The sequence below is a fragment of the Gigantopelta aegis genome, chromosome 9 (assembly GCF_016097555.1).
Source record: "Gigantopelta aegis isolate Gae_Host chromosome 9, Gae_host_genome, whole genome shotgun sequence".
In the NCBI taxonomy this organism is placed as follows: Eukaryota; Metazoa; Mollusca; class Gastropoda; order Neomphalida; family Peltospiridae; genus Gigantopelta; species Gigantopelta aegis.
The window spans coordinates 11,075,362-11,096,186 of NC_054707.1; the positions used below are offsets into that span (position 1 = coordinate 11,075,362).

The 20,825-nt window shown below is 37.4% G+C and overlaps 1 protein-coding gene across 5 annotated transcripts in view; it reads left to right on the plus strand.

Annotated features, from left to right (window-relative positions):
• LOC121380602 (MAP kinase-activating death domain protein-like) overlaps positions 1–20,825 on the plus strand; it is a 92,781-nt gene that overhangs the window by 52,514 nt on the left and 19,442 nt on the right. For 3 of the 5 annotated variants that reach the window (XM_041509490.1, XM_041509491.1, XM_041509492.1), the window contains exons 20-29: positions 1,319–1,433; positions 4,495–4,925; positions 5,641–5,800; positions 7,315–7,435; positions 9,448–9,664; positions 10,567–10,674; positions 12,076–12,240; positions 12,922–12,994; positions 13,423–13,529; positions 20,031–20,103. In XM_041509490.1, the coding sequence (XP_041365424.1) occupies positions 1,319–1,433; positions 4,495–4,925; positions 5,641–5,800; positions 7,315–7,435; positions 9,448–9,664; positions 10,567–10,674; positions 12,076–12,240; positions 12,922–12,994; positions 13,423–13,529; positions 20,031–20,103 (1,570 nt within the window). Of the gene's footprint in view, positions 1–1,318; positions 1,434–4,494; positions 4,926–5,640; positions 5,801–7,314; positions 7,436–9,447; positions 9,665–10,566; positions 10,675–12,075; positions 12,241–12,921; positions 12,995–13,422; positions 13,530–17,806; positions 17,816–20,030; positions 20,104–20,825 lie in introns of all 5 variants that reach the window. The other 2 variants (XR_005958964.1, XM_041509493.1) reach the window with 1 other exon arrangement.

The following is a 20,825-nucleotide window of genomic DNA, read 5'->3' on the forward strand; positions in this document are numbered from 1 at the left end:
GTAGGGCCTAATCGTCCGAGGCTTGTGTATAATAATACTCTCACCACCTTTACTGCTTGCAATGGTGTACGGGCTCCCATTTGTGTATAATAATACTCTCACCACCTTTACTGCTTGCAATGGTGTACGGGCTCCCATTTGTGTATAATAATACTCTCACCACCTTTACTGCTTGCAATGGTGTACGGGCTCCCATTTGTGTATAATAATACTCTCACCACCTTTACTGCTTGCAATGGTGTACGGGCTCCCATTTGTGTATAATAATACTCTCACCACCTTTACTGCTTGCAATGGTGTGCGGGCTCCCATTTGTGTATAATAATACTCTCACCACCTTTACTGCTTGCAATGGTGTGCGGGCTCCCATTTTTGTATAATAATACTCTCACCACCTTTACTGCTTGCAATGGTGTGCGGGCTCCCATTTTTGTATAATAATACTCTCACCACCTTTACTGCTTGCAATGGTGTGCGGGCTCCCATTTGTGTATAATAATACTCTCACCACCTTTACTGCTTGCAATGGTGTGCGGGCTCCCATTTGTGTATAATAATACTCTCACCACCTTTACTGCTTGCAATGGTGTACGGGCTCCCATTTTTGTATAATAATACTCTCACCACCTTTACTGCTTGCAATGGTGTACGGGCTCCCATTTGTGTATAATAATACTCTCACCACCTTTACTGCTTGCAATGGTGTACGGGCTCCCATTTTTGTATAATAATACTCTCACCACCTTTACTGCTTGCAATGGTGTGCGGGCTCCCATTTTTGTATAATAATACTCTCACCACCTTTACTGCTTGCAATGGTGTGCGGGCTCCCATTTTTGTATAATAATACTCTCACCACCTTTACTGCTTGCAATGGTGTACGGGCTCCCATTTGTGTATAATAATACTCTCACCACCTTTACTGCTTGCAATGGTGTACGGGCTCCCATTTGTGTAGGGGGTGCAGGCTGGGGGTTTTTCCCCCTAATTAAACAAAAATGCCCGAATCAGGATAACAACATACATATATCATTGCTATATAAGGTTGCAAACAAAGCACTACACATTTTACATGGATTACAACTAATTTTGAAGGCAGAATGATGAAAATACATGGTAAAAAGGTCTCCGGTTAGGACATTTTGCCAGAATATTTGTATCATCTTTGTCCAAATTTGAGGTTTTGCTCCAGCACTAGGGGGACAGTTGCTCCCCCTGCCAAAAGCTATGTGTTATTTTAGTCTGTATTGTATTCTGTCTTTCAGTTTTGTTTACTGTCATGTTTATAAAGAAATGCATATGTTTATGTGTTTGACAGATGGCCTCACTTCATGGAAGCCACGAGAGTTTAGCCTCGTCTAAAGGTGACGAATCTATGCAGAAATCATCCAACGTTCAGAGTGTATCTGAAGAACACGGACCAGCTGTGATTGGTGAGATTCGAAATACAAACTGAACTAACATGTTCTCTCAAGGTTTTGGTGTTAACTCTTTACCTGTTAAAGTGAAACCCTTCTAAACTGGACAATCACGGGACCAATTAACAAGTCTTTGTTTTAAGTGGTATCCGGTTTAGAGAAGTTCTGTTCTTGAACTCATATTTAAAAAGAACCACAAAACCCCCCACGTCATCTGGTTTTGAAGGAATTCCAATTTACAGAGGGTCAGGTTTTGAAGGATTTCACTGTACTAGTAATTTTAAGATGTTATGTTAATTTTTACATAATGAACACTAATAGTTACTGGTTTGGTCTAACACTAAGATGGTGAAGAGGAAACTGAACAGTTTTGTTTATGGTTTTGGTGTTAACACTAGTATTTTTCTGCTAGCAGCTTCATTTGCTTATATTTAACACAAGAAAACACTTCAATTCATATATCTTTCTTACACATGCATACACTCACACACTAATGCACGTGCTCATGCACATGCGCGCACGCACACACACACACACACACACACACACACACACATGTACGTACACACATACAGACAGCACACATACATACGCACACGTGCACACACACAGACAGCACACATACATACGTACACGTGCAGACACACACATACCACGCACACACACACACGCACACACATATATACAGACAGCACACATGTACGTACACACATATAGACTGCACACATACATACACACACGTACCACACACACACACAGACACAAGGTCTTTTTTTTTTTTTAACCTTACTAAGCTGCTGTATTGTGTTGGTTATGGTTTTTTCTTTATTGCTTTTTTTGCTATCCAGAGTCTTGGCATTTCCTTCCAAACTTCTAACACTGACTTAACAACACTTATTTAAATCTTACTAAACCCAAAAGAAATAAAATCAGCCTTGTTGGGTATTACTTCCCTACTATAGTCATCGTTCAGTAAACATTAATCAGCCCTGTTGGGAAGAATTACATCCCTAGTAAGGTCCTCGTTTATTAAAACATTACAAAAATGAGAATAATTTCGAGGAATTGGCTACAGCATCTTAATGCCATGGTGGATCCTCGTTTGGCACGGATGTGACAAGGCTCTGGTTAGGACTGTATTAATCCCGTATCCTCAACAGGGCCCCATCATCAGCAGCGCATGCTAGGGCAGGGTCAAACACCCACTGGGTGGTGGTCGGAGAGGGAGCGAGAGCAAGGTCGGCCTCTTCCCCTGAGTGCTGCAAACATTGAGAAATCACCGAGTACTAGCACGGACTCAGGTTGGTCTCTAGAGCTCGGTGTTTATAGCACAGAAACCATGTCACACACGGTGCTCGCGTCTGCAAAGGGAAACAACCTGACACTGTTCATAATCATTGTCACAAATGTTTGGGTTTTTTATCTACCAAAAAGGAAATGAGGATGCAGTCTATGATTATTTACTAACAGAAACTAATATATAATTTTTTGTTTTACATTTAATATCGGAATCTAAAATAATACTGTTGATTCAAGGCATTATTGTTTGAAATTCGGATATCTGTAACATCTAAATTGTTTGAGATACATATTATTGTGTAGGTGAGTGCTTTTTGATGTCATTGACAGTTATTGGACTGCCCGATAAGAGGAAATCCCACACACTTTTCTTGTGATCAATCAAAAGTTGTTGAAAGATTTTAATGGTTGTTCCAATTTTCAATAGCAAGGCCATGAATTCTATAACTACATGTATTTTTTTTATTTTTTTTATTTTTTTTTTACCAAGTTCATAGGATGCTGTAGTCAAAGATAAATTAACAGGCTACTATAGTTGTAGGTATTGAGATACTCTAATGATTTCTTTACAGTTTAGTATCCATTTTATAACTGCAATGTTACTGGCTATGTATATTGTTTAAGCATGTTCCTCCATCAACAAAGTTATGAACAGAGATGAGTTTGTCATCCTATTAGAAAATGTTTAGGTTACCTCTTAAATCTTTTACCTAAATTGGTAATGATTAAAGGCATACTGTCACGGATTTAAGGACCTTATTTCTGTTAAAATGAATAATAGATAAAAATTACATTAATTGTTGGAAACCAAATCTAGCTATTGCATCACCTTAACTTAACCATGATGGAGTGAAATCCATGTCATCCCACTCGGCAATTTTAGTTTTTGAATTATAGACCATTGCCATAATTCAATTATTTTTACAAAACCTCATTAATAAATGGAGTATGGTGATTATGAAAATGGTTGAATAAAGTACATTTAGGGGCAAATTAAATAATTTTTGTTCAGGTAATACTTTGTTAGACCATTAAATAGGTCAGTGATCTGTGACAATATGCCTTTAAATCTGTAAATCTATTGAGATCATCAATGGAAATGAATTTGTCATCAAAATAGAAAAGATTTAGGTTTTCCCTTAAAACTTCTGGATTGGTAGTGATTATATTAGGCCCTACCCACCTCAACTGTATTAGAATCACAACTCACAGCTTTAGTTGTTAACAGTTAACACCCTTTGGTAGATAAAACAATAAACGATTAGTCGCCATCAAGGAGAGCTTGTGTATAGGCTGTGCCTGTTGAGTGAATTTTTGTGTGAATTTTATCCTCAATAAAATATTTGAAAACAAAACAAATTACTTTAAGCACACTTCAAACTGGAAAATAGTGCGTGCGTATTAATTTCGCGACATAAGGTTGGACGCGAATGACGCGAAATTTATACGCACGCATTTTTTTCACGGTTTACAGTATTTAGATTATCCTTTAAATCTGTTAGATTAGTTGCTAATGATTAAATCTGTAAATCTTGTTTTCTTTTAGAATGTACACACAAGCCAGTGCTTAATAGATACACTGGCCATGTTTTTGTCTTGAAAGTCACTAGAGATTGCCACAGGAAATGAATTTGTCATCAAATTAGAAAATATTTAGATTATCCTTTAAATCTGCTAAATTGGTGCTAATGATTAAATCTGTAAATCTTGTTTTCTTTTAAAGTGTATACACAAACCAGTGCTTAATAGATAAACTGTCAGTGTTTTTGTCTTGAAGGTTCTCCAGTGATTGTCAACGGAGATGAGTTTGAGAATCTCGAGATCCCTGTCATGTCCGATAGCAGTGGACATTCGGACAACTCGGTAGGCGGGACAGTGCGGCCGGTGATGGACTTAAACAAAAATGTGGGGAAACCGCCGCTGCCTGTCCACCAGCCCGTGCGTACCTGTGATATCATCGTGACTGACCTGGACGAGTCAAGCGTTTCGGCGCGGTCGGGCGATATGATGCACGATATGGTGAGGAACAAGGAGCTGCTGAAGTCGACGCGACTCGACAAGTTCAACAGTCTTGATTCAGAGATCTCTGAGGCAAGCACACTCGTCAGCACGAGCTCGGAGAAAGACGACGAACACAGGAAGCGATCGCGCATCAACCACCACTCCATACGCAGCGCACTCAGCGACAGCGAAATGGATTCCACTGGGGTGCGGACTTTTACAAAATTTTATTTACATTTTCATCTCACATTTGTCATCATCTATTCCCAGACTATCAGAATTAAACTTAGAAAAAAATAATCTCTGAATTCACTTCACCTGCTCAAGGATACCAAATATTTGAACTTTACTTTTACTTCATTTTAAAAAATAATATTATATTTTTTCTATGTAATTCATGATTAAGAAAAAACAAAATGAAACAAACTAATAACTTACAATGTAGCTTTTTATTACCTTTTGTTAAAAGAAATATAACACTATAGTACTTGACATATATTGGAGAAATACTGACCTCGTTGGTTTAGTGGTAAAGACACATTGTATTCAAGGCTAGTAGGTACTAAGTTCACACCCTGACACCGACTCCCACCCAGACCGACTTTTTAACAGTTCGGTATAAAGCCACTACTCTAACTTCTATCTAACTAACCACAAACAACCCACTGTCCTGGACACAGCCCATATAGTTGTGATGTGTACCAAGGACAGCATGTTTGAATATAATTGGATATAAGCTCGAAAATAAACAAAAATGATTGAATAGTTAATGCAAAAGGTCTTTATTGAAAAGTCATCTAACTTTTGATTTGACTGATAATGAAATACACGTTATTTTCCAAGTTTTAACCAAAGGTAACAATGGTCTTCGATTCAGTTGTTGTATTTCAGTTTGAATATTAATTATGTGATCTGTGTGTAGGTGATGCGTTTCAACAAGAGGAACAGATCTCCCAGCTCGTGGAGTGCGAAGAGCAACCTGAGTGTGGGCTACCGGTACACGGACGGGAAACTCATCAACACTGCGCTGCTGCAGCTGAAAACCACCATGGCAAAAACATACCTCTTTGAGGGCATGCTCGGTTAGTGTTTGTAAACTTAGTACAGGAACTAACCACCATGGCAGAGACGTACCTCTTTGAGGGCATGCTCGGTTAGTGTTTGTAAACTTAGTACAGGAACTAACCACCATGGCAGAGACGTACCTCTTTGAGGGCATGCTCGGTTAGTGTTTGTAAAGTTAGTACAGAAACTAACCACCATGGCAGGACGTACCTCTTTGAGGGCATGCTCGGTTAGTGTTTGTAAAGTTAGTACAGGAACTAACCACCATGGCAAAGACATACCTCTTTGAGGGCATGCTCGGTTAGTGTTTGTAAACTTAGTACAGGAACTAACCACCATGGCAGAGAGACGTACCTCTTTGAGGGCATGCTCGGTTAGTGTTTGTAAACTTAGTACAGGAACTAACCACCATGGCAGAGAGACATACCTCTTTGAGGGCATGCTCGGTTAGTGTTTGTAAACTTAGTACAGGAACTAACCACCATGGCAGAGACGTACCTCTTTGAGGGCATGCTCGGTTAGTGTTTGTAAACTTAGTACAGGAACTAACCACCATGGCAGAGACGTACCTCTGAGGACATGCTCGGTTAGTGTTTGTAAACGTATTACAGGAACTAACGACCATGGCAGAGACGTACCTCTTTGAGGGCATGCTCGGTTAGTGTTTGTAAACATATTACAGGAACTAACCACCATGGCAGAGACGTACCTCTTTGAGGGCATGCTCGGTTAGTGTTTGTAAACGTATTACAGGAACTAACCACCATGGCAGAGAGACGTACCTCTTTGAGGGCATGCTCGGTTAGTGTTTGTAAACTTAGTACAGGAACTAACCACCATGGCAGAGACCGTCTTCTTGATATGAGGTTATGATTGTTAATGCTTAAATGTAGTGCAAGAACTAAACCACTGAGAGAGCAAGGGAATACTTTTGTTCTTGGTAAATACCAACTCATATTTATTATAATTCCCCATACAGAGATTATTGGGGAACAGTAGCTAGGATAAAAAATTAAATTTTACAACTGTGCATGTTAATGATTAGAAAAATAACTGTAAATTTTGTATTTAACAGCAATTTAGAATGTCAAACAGAAAACATATATTACCTGTTGGTGTTCATTTTTATATACCTGTCTGTTATTGTAAATACAGTAGAATCTCGTTGGGTTGAGCTCGGAAGGGTCAAATACACTGCAATGCTCGCACCAAAATTAAAGTCCCGAGTTATACTTACACGATGTTGACTGAATTGTTACGTCAAACTACCCAGTGGGTCGAACATTTTCTCGAGCACCGACGGGGTTCAACTGTAGTTTATAAACACCTGTATTTCAGTATAAAGAGAATATACGGACATCATATTTATGAAGAAATTTATTTCATTGATCAGGATAGAATATACATATTTACAGAAATGTAACATCTGTTTAACGTTTCTAAAACCTGATTGCTATAGCGTGTTATATGACTTGCCATGTAACTGGAGTTAGTCCGTCTGTCTTGATGCTGAGTGCGTGTTGTGTTCCAGGAAAGGACCGTTCTCGCCTGTGGGACCAGCTCCAGTTCTGGGAGGACCTCTTCCTCGATGCTGTGGCCCAGGAACGCGACATCATCGGCATGGACCAGAGACCCTCTGAGATGATGGAGAGGTAAGCAGTCCACTCACGGTCCTGTAACCTTGGTGTGCTGTTTTAATCCACTCACGGTCCTGTAACCTCGGTGTGCTGTCTTAATCCACTCATTGTCCTGTAACCTTGTGTGCTAGTTGAATCCACTCACTGTCCTGTAACCTCGGTGTGCTGTTTTAATCCACTCACTGTCCTGTAACTTCGGTGTGCTGTTTTAATCCACTCACTGTTCTGTAACCTCGGTGTGCTAGTTGAATCCACTCACCGTCCTGTAACTTCGGTGTGCTGTTTTAATCCACTCACTGTTCTGTAACCTTGGTGTGCTGTTTTAATCTACTCACTGTTCTGTAACCTCGGTGTGCTGTTTTAATCCACTCACAGTCCTGTAACCTCGGTGTGCTGTTTTAATCCACTCACTGTTCTGTAACCTTGGTGTGCTGTTTTAATCCACTCACTGTCCTGTAACCTTGGTGTGCTAGTTGAATCCACTCACCGTCCTGTAACCTCGGTGTGCTGTTTTAATCCACTCACTGTTCTGTAACCTCGGTGTGCTGTTTTAATCCACTCACTGTCCTGTAACCTCGGTGTGCTAGTTGAATCCACTCACTGTCCTGTAACCTAGGTGTGCTGTTTTAATCCACTCACTGTTCTGTAACCTCGGTGTGCTATTTTAATCCACTCACTGTCCTGTAACCTGGGTGTGCTGTTTTAATCCACTCACTGTCCTGTAACCTCGGTGTGTTGTTTTAATCAAATCACAGTCCTGTAACCTCGGTGTGCTGTTTTAATCCACTCACTGTCCTGTAACCTTGGTGTGCTGTTTTAATCAAATCACAGTCCTGTAACCTCGGTGTGCTGTTTTAATCCACTCACTGTCCTGTAACCTGGGTGTGCTGTTTTAATCCACTCACTGTTCTGTAACCTCGGTGTGCTATTTTAATCCACTCACTGTCCTGTAACCTGGGTGTGCTGTTTTAATCCACTCACTGTCCTGTAACCTCGGTGTGTTGTTTTAATCAAATCACAGTCCTGTAACCTCGGTGTGCTGTTTTAATCCACTCACTGTCCTGTAACCTTGGTGTGCTGTTTTAATCAAATCACAGTCCTGTAACCTTGGTGTGCTGTTTTAATCCACTCACTGTCCTGTAACCTGGGTGTGCTGTTTTAATCCACTCATTGTTCTGTAACCTCGGTGTGTTGTTTTAATCAAATCACAGTCCTGTAACCTCGGTGTGTTTTTAATCAAATCACAGTCCTGTAACCTCCCACTCACTGTCCTGTAACCTTGGTGTGCTGTTTTAATCCACTCACTGTCCTGTAACCTTGGTGTGCTGTTTTAATCAAATCACAGTCCTGTAACCTCGGTGTGCTGTTTTAATCCACTCACTGTCCTGTAACCTTGGTGTGCTGTTTTAATCCACTCACTGTTCTGTAACCTCGGTGTGCTGTTGTAATCCACTCACTGTTCTGTAACCTCAGTGTGCTGTTTTAATCCAAGCACGGTCCTGTAACCTCGGTGTACTGTTTTAATCCACTCACTGTTCTGTAACCTCAGTGTGCTGGTTTAATCCACTCACTGTCCTGTAACCTCATGTGCTGTTTCAATCCACTCATAGTCCTGTAACTTCGGTGTGCTGTTTTAATTCACTCACTGTTCTGTAACCTCGGTGTGCTGTTTTAATCCACTCACTGTCCTGTAACCTTGGTGTGCTGTTTAAAACGGGCATTTCAACTGCTGCAGTCAAATCTGTCTGTATTAATGCTGTTAAAAGTCACTGACTCTGATATAATTTCTTCTATTACAGGTTTTTAACCTTTAATGTAAACTTACACATTATTTACAAACTCTTTAATTATCAGTTTTGGCAAATTCTTTCTCTTTCTGGGTGCCTTGATGTTTATAGCAACCAAAATTAATTTTATATGAAACCAAAAAGTACATACCTCAGAAACTGATCATGAGAGGCCAAATTTGTTGACACATTTACTGATCACAAACACTAGATTGCTGATGACATTGTGTGTTTTCCCAGATACCGGTCTCTGGGCAACCAGGAACGTAAGCGCCTGGAGCACGACGAGGACCGCCTGCTGTCCCAGATGCTGTACAACCTGGTGGGTTTCATGGTGATGATGAACGTCAACAAGAACGACACACGCCGCAAGGTGCGGCGGCTGCTCGGCAAGTCGCACATCGGACTGCTCTACAGCCAGGACGTCAACAACCTCCTCGACCAGATCAACAACCTGGTGAGCGGCTTTCCAAATGAGTTCATGTCAAGGAAATGGTTTAGTTAATGACACACTCAACACATTCTGTTTATGGTTATATGGCGTCGGACATATGGTTAAGGACCACACAGTGACAAATATTGAGGGAGGAAACCCGCTGTCGCCACTTCATGGGCTACTCTTTTCGATTTTATGTGCATCATCCTATAGACAGGATAGCACATACCACGGCCTATGATGTACCAGTTGTGGTGCACTAGCTGGAGCGAAAAATAACCCAATGGGCCCACTGACGGGGATCGATCCCAAACTGACTGTGCATCGAGTGCTTTAGCACTGGACTACGTCTCGCCCCTCCAAACCAGTTCATGTCATTAATTATAGTCGTCCAACAGGAAACACTTTTTTTTTTTACTACAAGTTGTTTATTTCTGAGCCGAATGTTTTCTAAATTTGACATAAAAATAGTATGTTTTTGTTATTTCCAAAACACTTTTACTTTTTTTCTTAAGTCAAACAAAACTAAAATTATTTACAAAAAATGTTTTTGTAGGAGGATTGGCCGGACTATAGTTATTAATTTTACTCAGTTATAGTTTATTTTGTAGTTAGTAATTGATTTTTTTCAATAATACAGAATATTATAAAATTATATAAATTAATTTTTTCTAGTTATTCCCTAAAGTGCAAACACCCCCCAACACCCCAGCCCAAACCTTGGAGTACATTAATATCACAATATTGGTAAAACAGTGTTAACCTTTTTTATAAAAAATTTTTTTTAGCTTTTTAATACAAGCCTGGCAACAGATCCAGTGTTTCTGATGAGAGTTATCCCCCTTCATTTTATTGGTGGATGAGTTATTTTGGTACTAGCTGTATTTTTGGTGTTTTTATAATCAGTTTGTTTCTTTGTGCAGTTTGGTAATGATATTGACCTTCGACCTTTGGCGAGTCGACAGATGCAGAAACAATCATTCACTGTCCACTGGGGGACGGACAATTCAGGAGACATGTTATTCATGGAGGTAGGTGGATGTTTTACATGGAACTTGTACATGTTCTTCTCAACAGCTTTCTTTGAAATGAAATGAAAACAAAATCTTCAACTGTTACCCATTTAATCGCCAAAAGGAAAAGTGATTTTGTTAATCATGTTTGTTCTACTAGTATATTGGTTCTTTAGATTGAAAACAACAAAAGAAGGGTGAAATACTAAAAGCTGTGTCTAAGCAAAGGAGATTTAAAGCCTTATAGTTAGTTTATACTGATTGAGAGACATGTTCAAAATCAGGGGCAAGTTGTTCAAACGTTAGTTACTTAACCAGTGGCTAACAGAAATTTTTAAAAACCAAAGACTGAATCAATACAAATAATAATAATTGAAGACGTGGTTGAAATTTTGCTTGGAACAACCAAAGGTATACATAATCAAATCTAAAGTTTATTTTGTATTTGTGCAAAGATAATTAGGAGATAACCATATGGAGTTCTTAGATTTGTGGGTGTTATTGTCTATTTTATCCCGCAAATGTCATTTTTGACCGAATGCCTTAGCCTGAGGTTAAAAATTAAACATTTGCGGGCATCAGATAGACAATAACACCCACAAATCTAAAAATTCCATATGGTTATGTCCATTGTAAACTAAATCGTTATTCTATGGAACTAACTGTATATTTGGTATTTTTAAAAAAAATACCTGGCCTACAGACCCTTGAACCGTCAACTTGGCCTGTTCCAATTGCTAATGATGTCACTTTCTTATGACGTCATTAGCTTTCTGGGTGTTATTTTCATTTGATCCCAGAAAAAAAAAGTAACTAATCAATCACAATAGAGAACACACTCGCCATCAGTTTACATTTAAAAGGAAAATATTAGACTTAACTCAGGGATAATTTAACTATGCTTTTGAATAACTGGGCCCTGATATTAAACATTTCAAATAGAAAGTGAAGACATTTTGTGACTCTTGATTTAGAACAACCTGAAGACTCCATCCATGATCAAATCCTGTTTTATTTTATACATATTTGTTCAAAAGCAAAATTCTATGCTGAAAATTGCTTGGATGAACATGTGGGCCCTGTTGTTTAAGTTAATGTTAAGTTGGTATATTATTTTAAATCAGGTTTATGACGACTGCCTGTTACTGAGGAGTGGTTTGAGAGTTGTATTGTTTTAAGTCGGGTTTGTGACGACTGCCTGTTACTGAGGAGTGGTTTGAGAGTTATATTGTTTTAAATCAGGTTTGTGAGGACTGCCTGTTACTGAGGAGTGGTTTGAGAGTTATATTGTTTTAAATCAGGTTTGTGATGACTGCCTGTTACTGTGGAGTGGTTTGAGAGTTATATTGTTTTAAATCAGGCTTGTGACGACTGCCTGTTACTGTGGAGTGGTTTGAGAGTTGTATTGTTTTAAATCAGGTTTGTGACGACTGCCTGTTACTGCGGAGTGTGACGGGAACGATACACGACCGGTGGTGGTTTGAGAAGCTCGTCAACATGACGTACTGCCCGAAGACCAAGGTGCTGTGTCTGTGGAGGAAGCAGGGCGACAAGGTGCAGCTCAACCAGTTCTACACCAAGAAGGTACTCGCACTTTATACACAGCCAAAATTACTTATTTTCAGTCACAACTAACATGTTCTTTTTCTTAGAGATTTTATCCAGTACAAAAAACACCAACACCCCCCCACCTATCAAAAAAACCCATACAACAAAAAAACCCACCCCAAAATAATAACCAACTCCCCCCACCCCCACCACTGAAAATACATGTATAATTTTTTGAAGTGAAAGGAAATTTTTGGAATAAAATCAATACACATTGAGAAGAAATCTGTGTGTTTGAGGTACATGGAGAATTACAAATATTTCAAATCTGATTTCTAAAGTGTTTGCTATGGGTCATTTGCAAATTAAATTTTGTGGAACTTAAATATGAATATTCCAAATAATGTACTCTTAATTCTTGAGACGGTCTAATATTCAAGGTGAGCAATTCTTAATTGCCTCTTTTATGTTATGTAGTTTCATAAAATTGTTAATCCTGACAACATGTAGCTGATAATGTGATATTTCGTTTGGATATCTGATCAGTACGCTAGAATCGTCGACCTTATTTGACGATGACCAGACTTGATCACTTGTCGTTCACTGTTTTCTTCTCGTTACTCTTCCACACTCCTACTAATTCACTTACAGATAAAGACAACACAATTACATAGTCCTTCATTTTATATTTTCCATTTTCTAATCTACTTGATCCAGTGTCGAGAGCTGTACTTCTGTGTGAAAGAATCGATGGAGAAAGCAGCGTCGAGAAATGCAGGAAAATTACCAGGTATTCTCAGCAAGTGAAAATTAGTGGTAAAAGTCATGTTCCTTGTGAAGATGAATGGTATTACTTGATGAAAAATGTATTTTCATATTGATGAATAATAATGAATTTTGAATTGTAGTCTTGTCTAACAAGTTGTTCTTACATTTATAATATTTCTAGGAGTTACCTCCCTTCATATCTTACTTTTTGCACGTCTAGTTCCTTGGATTGATTTTGATAATGTTTTTTAAAACTGAACATTTCGAATACCTATGCATACTAACAACATTAAAAAGTAATTTTTGTAACTGCTGTCTTGTAATTTCATATATCTCGGTTTACATGGTACAAAATTTCTCTAAATGACTTTGTTGCTGTTATTAATTTGAAGATATAAGTGAGACATTTTAAATCTTAACGAAGTAAACGTGATGTCTTCTCCATGACAGGTCCTGAGTTAGGTGGCGAGTTTCCCGTGCAGGACCTGAAGACGGGTCAGGGTGGGTTACTCCAGGTGTGTATGGAGGGGATAGGTCTCCTGCTGGCCAATAGCAAGGTGAGTCTGAGAACACCCCTCCCAGTTTCTGGGGTGTACAGTTAGCTCTTTACTACACAGCAGTAAGCCTGGTCAAGTTGAATGGGAATTGTATATCTGTTTGTACACATTAAAATTCGTTGGACTTAGAGGGATGGGTTTTTTAATTTGTCTAATTTAAAGTTATATTTTTTTGTTCAAATTTCAGTTATTGATGGTTTGAGTAATATGATCAGAATAATTAAAGTTTTCACCTGTTATGTTTTTATTGCATATTTAATATAAAAAAATTTATGATACATACTATTTATATGCATCTGCCTGTTAAATTATTTAATAATCTGCTTAACAGTTTTCAATTTTGTAGTCTGCTTTTAACAATTAGATTTTTATGTGAGAAAGTTTTAAAAGATTTATATTTAATTATTATTCATTTAGGTTTATCATCTTGAATGAGCAGCATGGAATATATATATATATATATATATTTTTTTCTATTGCACAATTGTTTGTCCAAGACAAGATGGCATGTTTTATTATGTGTTGAATAATAATTACAGTCTGCAAATGATACATGCTTTACTCAATGTGTGAAAAATGCTAGATTCTTTTGCTACTATGATGCGTTGAGCTTATGACCTATGACGGCAGTTGGTTTCTCAGACCATCTCTTGTCTCAGTTTATAACGGGAGCATCTCAATTTGTGGTGCACTTCAGTCGTTATTCACAAGTCTCTCCTTTTGTATGCTCCTTTTTCTATTATCCTCCATCATTTTCTAACAAGATATTTTCCAAATAAATTTCTTTTATAAGAAGGTATTTCTAATCAAATCTTTTATCGGGGGTGGAATATATTGTGATATTTTATGGGGGGTGGAATATATTGTGATATTTTATCGGGGGTGGAATATATTGTGATATTTTATTCTTTATTAGGAACAAATTCTGTATAAGGATACAAGCAAAAAGATAGGAAATTGTCATCAATATGGGTTTTTTAAATTTTGTCAGCAAACATCCTCCTTTACATTAATGTTTTAGCCTAAGATTTGAAGATTTCTAAACGTCGCAGTCCTTGCTTTGAATTTATTTTTCCTCTGGTCTCCTTTTAACCTGCATGAGTTGTGGCTGCGTGAATGGCAAAAGCTGCAAGCTGTAATATAATTGGCAAAAATACTTTCTGGGTTTTTGATTTTTAAAATTACGTGATAAATAAATGAATCTTTTGAAGACAGAAAGAAGATATTCTGTGGAGACCTGTTTGAGAAAACCATGCTTTCTATTGATGTCATACAGACCATATGACAAGCATAACTGACTGATATACTGGACTGTCTAAAGTGCTTATGTTTGAGATTGACACTCTGCTTAAACTGCATAGATTGACAAACTGGTTGAATTCTGGATTAGATGGCTTTTCAAAAGGTTTTCCCTCCCAACTTTGTAATCATAAAATCAGTCTGGTGTAAATTGAGTGAACTATAAATATAAATGTCCACAATACTGCAATGTAAGGCTTTCAGAATATGTTCATGTCTAAATGTTATATAAAAATTTGGTACAGTTGAGTTGGTAATGTTGGCTGGTGGTGAGACACCAAAAGTCACACATTTTGGTTATGTACATTGTATGTTGGCTTGTATCTCAGAATATTGGTTGGGTATTTTATGACTCATACTAATGTTCGCTGGTGGTGGTGTATAAGTCACATATTTTGGTTTTGTATGTTGATTTGAAACTCAGAATATGAATGATGCGAGTGAGTTGTGTATTTTTTAAGTCATACTGGTGGATATGATTGGGTTATCAGTGTAGGTTTATGGGTCATGTCGTTAGGTTTGTAGGTTAAACAGAGATACAAATTAGTTCAATATAGGTCTGTAACTTGAACTTCATTCAAAACACGACTTGTTTGTGTAATCGTTTTGTAAATGGACCTTCTTTAGGTAACATTGATAAAGTATAGTCACAGTAATAGAGACATATTTTAAAACAAACTGTTGGCATATTTGCAGTATTTTGTAAACAAGTTCATTAAACTTTATTTTTTATACCTTTATAAACTGTATATTCTTATTTCCTGAAGTTTTATAATCAGAGTTCTTATATTATTTGTATGCAGAGTTCTATAAACAAACCATGTCCCAACAAAATTTCTTACTGGTTTTGACTGAAAACCATAATATAATGACTGTATTTTAAAAAAATACCATATTTGTAGGCATCTGTTTTTAAAACCAGTACCAGTCAGTCTGAATCATTAGTTTGAATGCATTCCACTGTTTACTTTGGAAATTTTATTCTTAACTTTGATACCAGGTTATTTATTAACTTTAAAAATGTGTCTCGTTTTTTGCCAGTTATATTATATGATGCTTGTCAAGTGTCGTGTGCATGTTTAAACCCATTTCGCTCTGGTTCGTTTTGCTCTCTGCCTCCCTGCTGCTCCCCACTTGTGCCTGTCTATCCTCAGTATTACACATTCGGCAAATAAAAGCGAAAAATAAAAAATAAACAAAATAAATAAGCAAATAAATAATTAAAAAGAAACTGTCCCAAATTTTTTGATATTTAGTGGTTATTTTGTTTTGTGTGAAAAACATTGTATCCTTTTTCCATATAATTATAACTAGGATCTGGACAAATAATTGGAATCATTAGCTGTTACTGGGTTTTAGCATTTGATTTTTGAGATACTAAACTGTTTTTCGTGAAATTGGTTAATATTTAACTTGGCTATTGGGGTAGGGTTTCTTTTTCTTGTTCTTTTTGGTTGTGTTTTGGAGGGGGGTAGGGGATAGATTTTCTTTATAGAGTGTTTTCTAAATTTAAGTTTTCACAGAGCAGATTTATTAACTTTTAACAATTTGGTGAAAATAATATGGTAATTTAGAACGGCCTGTATATTGAGGACCAAGTAAACCATTGATTTTTGTGATAAAGGTGTAGGTCCTTGAATGAAGATTTTCAAATTACCTTTCTTATAGGAAATAATGTTTCCCACAAATTGGTTTACATAAATACAGCTAAGTGGATGTAGTTGTGTACAGAAGGTGAAAAAGATTAATGCATTATATAGAATCACATGTAGATTTTGCAACAAAATATCATTTGCAGGTTTGATTCAGATGTATATAAAACAATATAAATATTAACATATCCTTCTAAGGCAGTACTGTATTACTGGGGGCTGTAGCAGACCACTGGTTGCACGTTCTGTTATTTTTTTATAGTGGAAATTCATTATAAGATATTAAAATGTATGCAGGTATTTGCAATGCAAAAGGCATGACAGAACTGCATTTTCTACAGTGCTTACACATTAGAACTGTATATGTGTCCAAAACAATCCCGGATAAATTCATATTTTTATCATTTACGACTTGGCGTAGTTTGTTTTCCCGTAAAATATATTTAAATAATTTTTAAATGTATCGACCGAAATACTGATCTATTCATCAACATTCAAGTTTGTTATTAACTCCCCAATGTGTTTTTCCTGTTGTTGGTTTATAAGTGATATGACCGTGCAACACACAGAAATCTCACTGTTGCTACGTCTTCTAAAGATGTTATTGATGCACCTTTGCGGTGGTTGTGCTACCCTCTGGACCCGCAGGCTGTCCGCAGCTGAAGCAAGCTCTCTCTCCTAAGTCTGCTCATCCCTTTGTCAGTATTTTTATATATACTTCGTCTTGCTGTTGGATTCCCTCTGTGCTTCTGATGAACTTTCGAGATGGTCTGACGGACACACATACAGACAGATAGCGACCACAGACACTCGTTTGTGGACACATGAATTCATGATTCCGGCCAATACGAACCAACATTTCAAAATGTTTACTTTTTAAACATTATTTGCACTTTTAACAATGCATGGTAATTAAAACCAAAAATTCTAATAAGAAAATTATAAAGATCTGATTACTATAATTTCAGATTAAAATCTCTCTCTCTCTCTTTTTTTTTATCATTTGAAATATTTTATTATTGCACTTGTTTGCATATTGCAGAATGTATTTGCCTTCTAGTTGACTAATTTACGTCTAGCATTCATGAATTCATGGTTACTCACGGTGTATTGCAGCTAGGTAACGTAGATGTGGTTAGTGTTAATTGTAAAACTTCTCAGGTGTTTGCTGCATTATTTAATCCACCACAAACCTGACTAGCAAGCGACGGTTGGGACACAAGAAGACTTTACTCGAACACTTTGCTCGTGGTGCAGGGATTAACACATGTTTGTTTTTCTTCCTTCCTCCTGCCTCTTGCTTTCCGCTGTGAACACAAACACCAGGACATGGAGGTAATGGTTATGTTATGAGCAACTAGAACTCCAATCATATACCTAGCCATTGACTGTCAGAGCTACATTAGAGGCCATCTCTCAAGTTCTGTTTTCTTCTCGTGACATTATTTTCAGTTCTGTTTGTTTTTTTTGTTTTTTGTTCTCATTTTCGTTTGCACCAAACTTTAGTTAGCCGCTACTTAGTCTGCTCAGTGTAGTTTAGAGGTAGTGAGTGACTGTTGTCGTCGTGTGACTGTTCGTCTCTTCCTTCTAGCATTGACTGGTGTTCCACCTGACCCTCTTACTGTCCAGACAATTCAGAGAAATGCACACAGATTAACTTTGCACTTTGCACGAAACTCTTCAGGATATTATAACTGAATGAAACATTACACAGAAATTCCAATCATTGCAAACACAGGGTGCTGAAATGTTTTTAACAAAAAATGTTGTACCAAAAGTGATGTGTTCAAATGAAATTTTGTAAATACTTTTAAAGTCACCAGGAGAAATTATACTTAATCAGCACAGGTTAAACATTAGGGACTTAAAACTGTCAAAATTATTCTTGATTCTGGCCAAATATCAACTGCTCAAAGACACATTCACATGCATCAAATTTGGTGTCCAAAATGGTTAAGCAGAAATATTTAACAAAAATGTTTTGATTTCAGAAACTTTAATGTAATGAAGCTGTTGGAATCCAAAACAGTACACACCAAGTACCATTTATGTATTACAAACTCTTTATCGGAGTCTGGTATCAGATCCATCACCAGTTGTTCCAATCAGTCCAAGGTCACTGGTTCAAATAGCAGATGCTCATCGACTATTGTAACCAGACTATAAGTGACTAAACCCGAAACCTTACCAGGCCAATTTTCATACAAAGATGTTAAAACAGCTGAAACTATTTTTGACTATTACAGCTTTTTTAATGTTATCTTACATGTTACTTGTAAAATTGTGCTTAAATTGTTAATTTGTGCAAATCCAATATGCTTCTGGTCATCCTAATGTTTGTAATAGCTCAAAATTAATTTTATACACAGCAGAAAAGGTACATATTGCTGAAAGTATGGTTAGTCGACTTTGAAGAAAGCTCTTTTATAAAACATGAGTTGCAAGTATGGTTGAATTAAATTGTCAATAATGCCTAACACATTGCACAAAATGGATCCAAATGACTGCATCTGATCTAAAATTCAGTATCTAAAATTAAGCAGTATGTGGCCAAAATACTTGGGAGAAAATTTATGTAAGCCAAATGTTAGGTACTCAAGACTTTTAACAACTTAACCCAACTGAAACTAAATTGAGCTAACATGTTTTTGTGTATAAAAGAGTTATAATAAGATTGTTGAAATACCCTTTATGTGGTCAAACACCAGTTGACCAAAATGTTCAGACACTAAGCACTAGGTGGCCAAAACATTCAGCACTTCAAACATAGCTGACTAAAACAGTGCGAACAACACTGGGAAAAACAGAATAAACAAAAATGGCCACATCAGTACATTACAGAAGTGAAAGTAGTTTGAACAGAGGGTAGAAAACACATATTAACCCACCACCACCCCAGCCCTGAAACACTTTGTTTATACAGCCAGTAAAAGAACCAAGCACTAGACTTTAAAGACTAAGATTTATAGAATCCCATTCATCTCATTTTGGCAGCTGTTTGATTTGTAAGAAAACAAATGCTTTCAACCAGCACTCTGTGATGGCAATGGTTTACTTTTTTCAGCTACATCTTAACCAGTCCTATATCTGACTAAATCAAGGACCGTAGAATTCTAAATCTGACTAATTTAACGCTGTAGTGTGTTTTACATCCAGTACATGAATTGTCTGACATTTCTGGGGTCGGGTTAAGCCAGTATTTATCATTGATGAAGCACCTCTATCAGTAGCCAATCAGCTGGTGTGTAGATGAGTACCGTGTACGTACAAGTTTGTGTTAAACCAGGTAACATTTTGTTCTCACAATTCTCATTATCGACAATTGCAAATCAGTTTTACAATTAATTAGCAACTGCTGTTTAACATTTTTGGAACTGGGTAGCGATCCGTGAGACTTGAGCAATGAATCGCACCGTGTTATGGAACAGAATGTTTCCTGGTGTTCTGTTGACTTGCCTCCCTCTCCCCAGTCCGGTCCCTCACACTACCTGTTGTCGTGTGGGTCACTGTCGTTCATATTAAGTTGCACTCATCCACGTTTATCTTTCAGTTGTTTATTGAGCTAACACATATACGGAAATGCTTCACACTCAAAGGAGGCATATTTGTGCTTGAGGAGTTTGGTAAGAGATTTCGTCGTCATCATTACATACACATTTTTCCTTCCTTCCTTCCTTTTCTTTCTTTCTTTCTTTTTTAAATTTAAAAAAAAACATTAAAAACTTTTTTTGACAGTTTCCATGCAGGAGCTGTTTTGACTTCAGTGCATGTTTAAATGTAGCATGTTGGTGTGATGCAAAATGTATGTGAACAAAAAACAGACAAGCTTGTAAATTTGTTTTCAATCTTTTTATTCATGCTATAATTTTACAATATGGTGGCTTTCCTTTTTAAAAAAAAAGGTGGTGTGTGTGGTGAGTTTTCACATTCATTGTTTTTATCTGTGGCCTCCGCAGGATTACTTGAGCTTAAAGTGAGTGTCCTGATGTTTCTGTTAGATATTTCCAACCGAGTCGTTTAATGACTCAGACTACATATCGAACACTTTCACCGTTTAGAATATTAGTGTCTGTTTATTCAGGGTGTTTTCACGGCTCGAGCTTAATGACGGCACTGATGACAATTGCGTAGCCCAGTGGTAAAGTGCATGCCTGATGTGCGGTTGTTCTAGGATCAATCCCCATCGGTGGGCCCATTTGGCTATTTCTCGATCCAGCCAGTGCACCACGACTGGTATATCAAAGGTCGTGGTATGTACTATCCTGTAAGGAATGATGCATGAAAAGATCGTTTGCTACTAATGGAAAAATGTAGTGGATTTCCTCTCTCTGACTATCAAAATTAC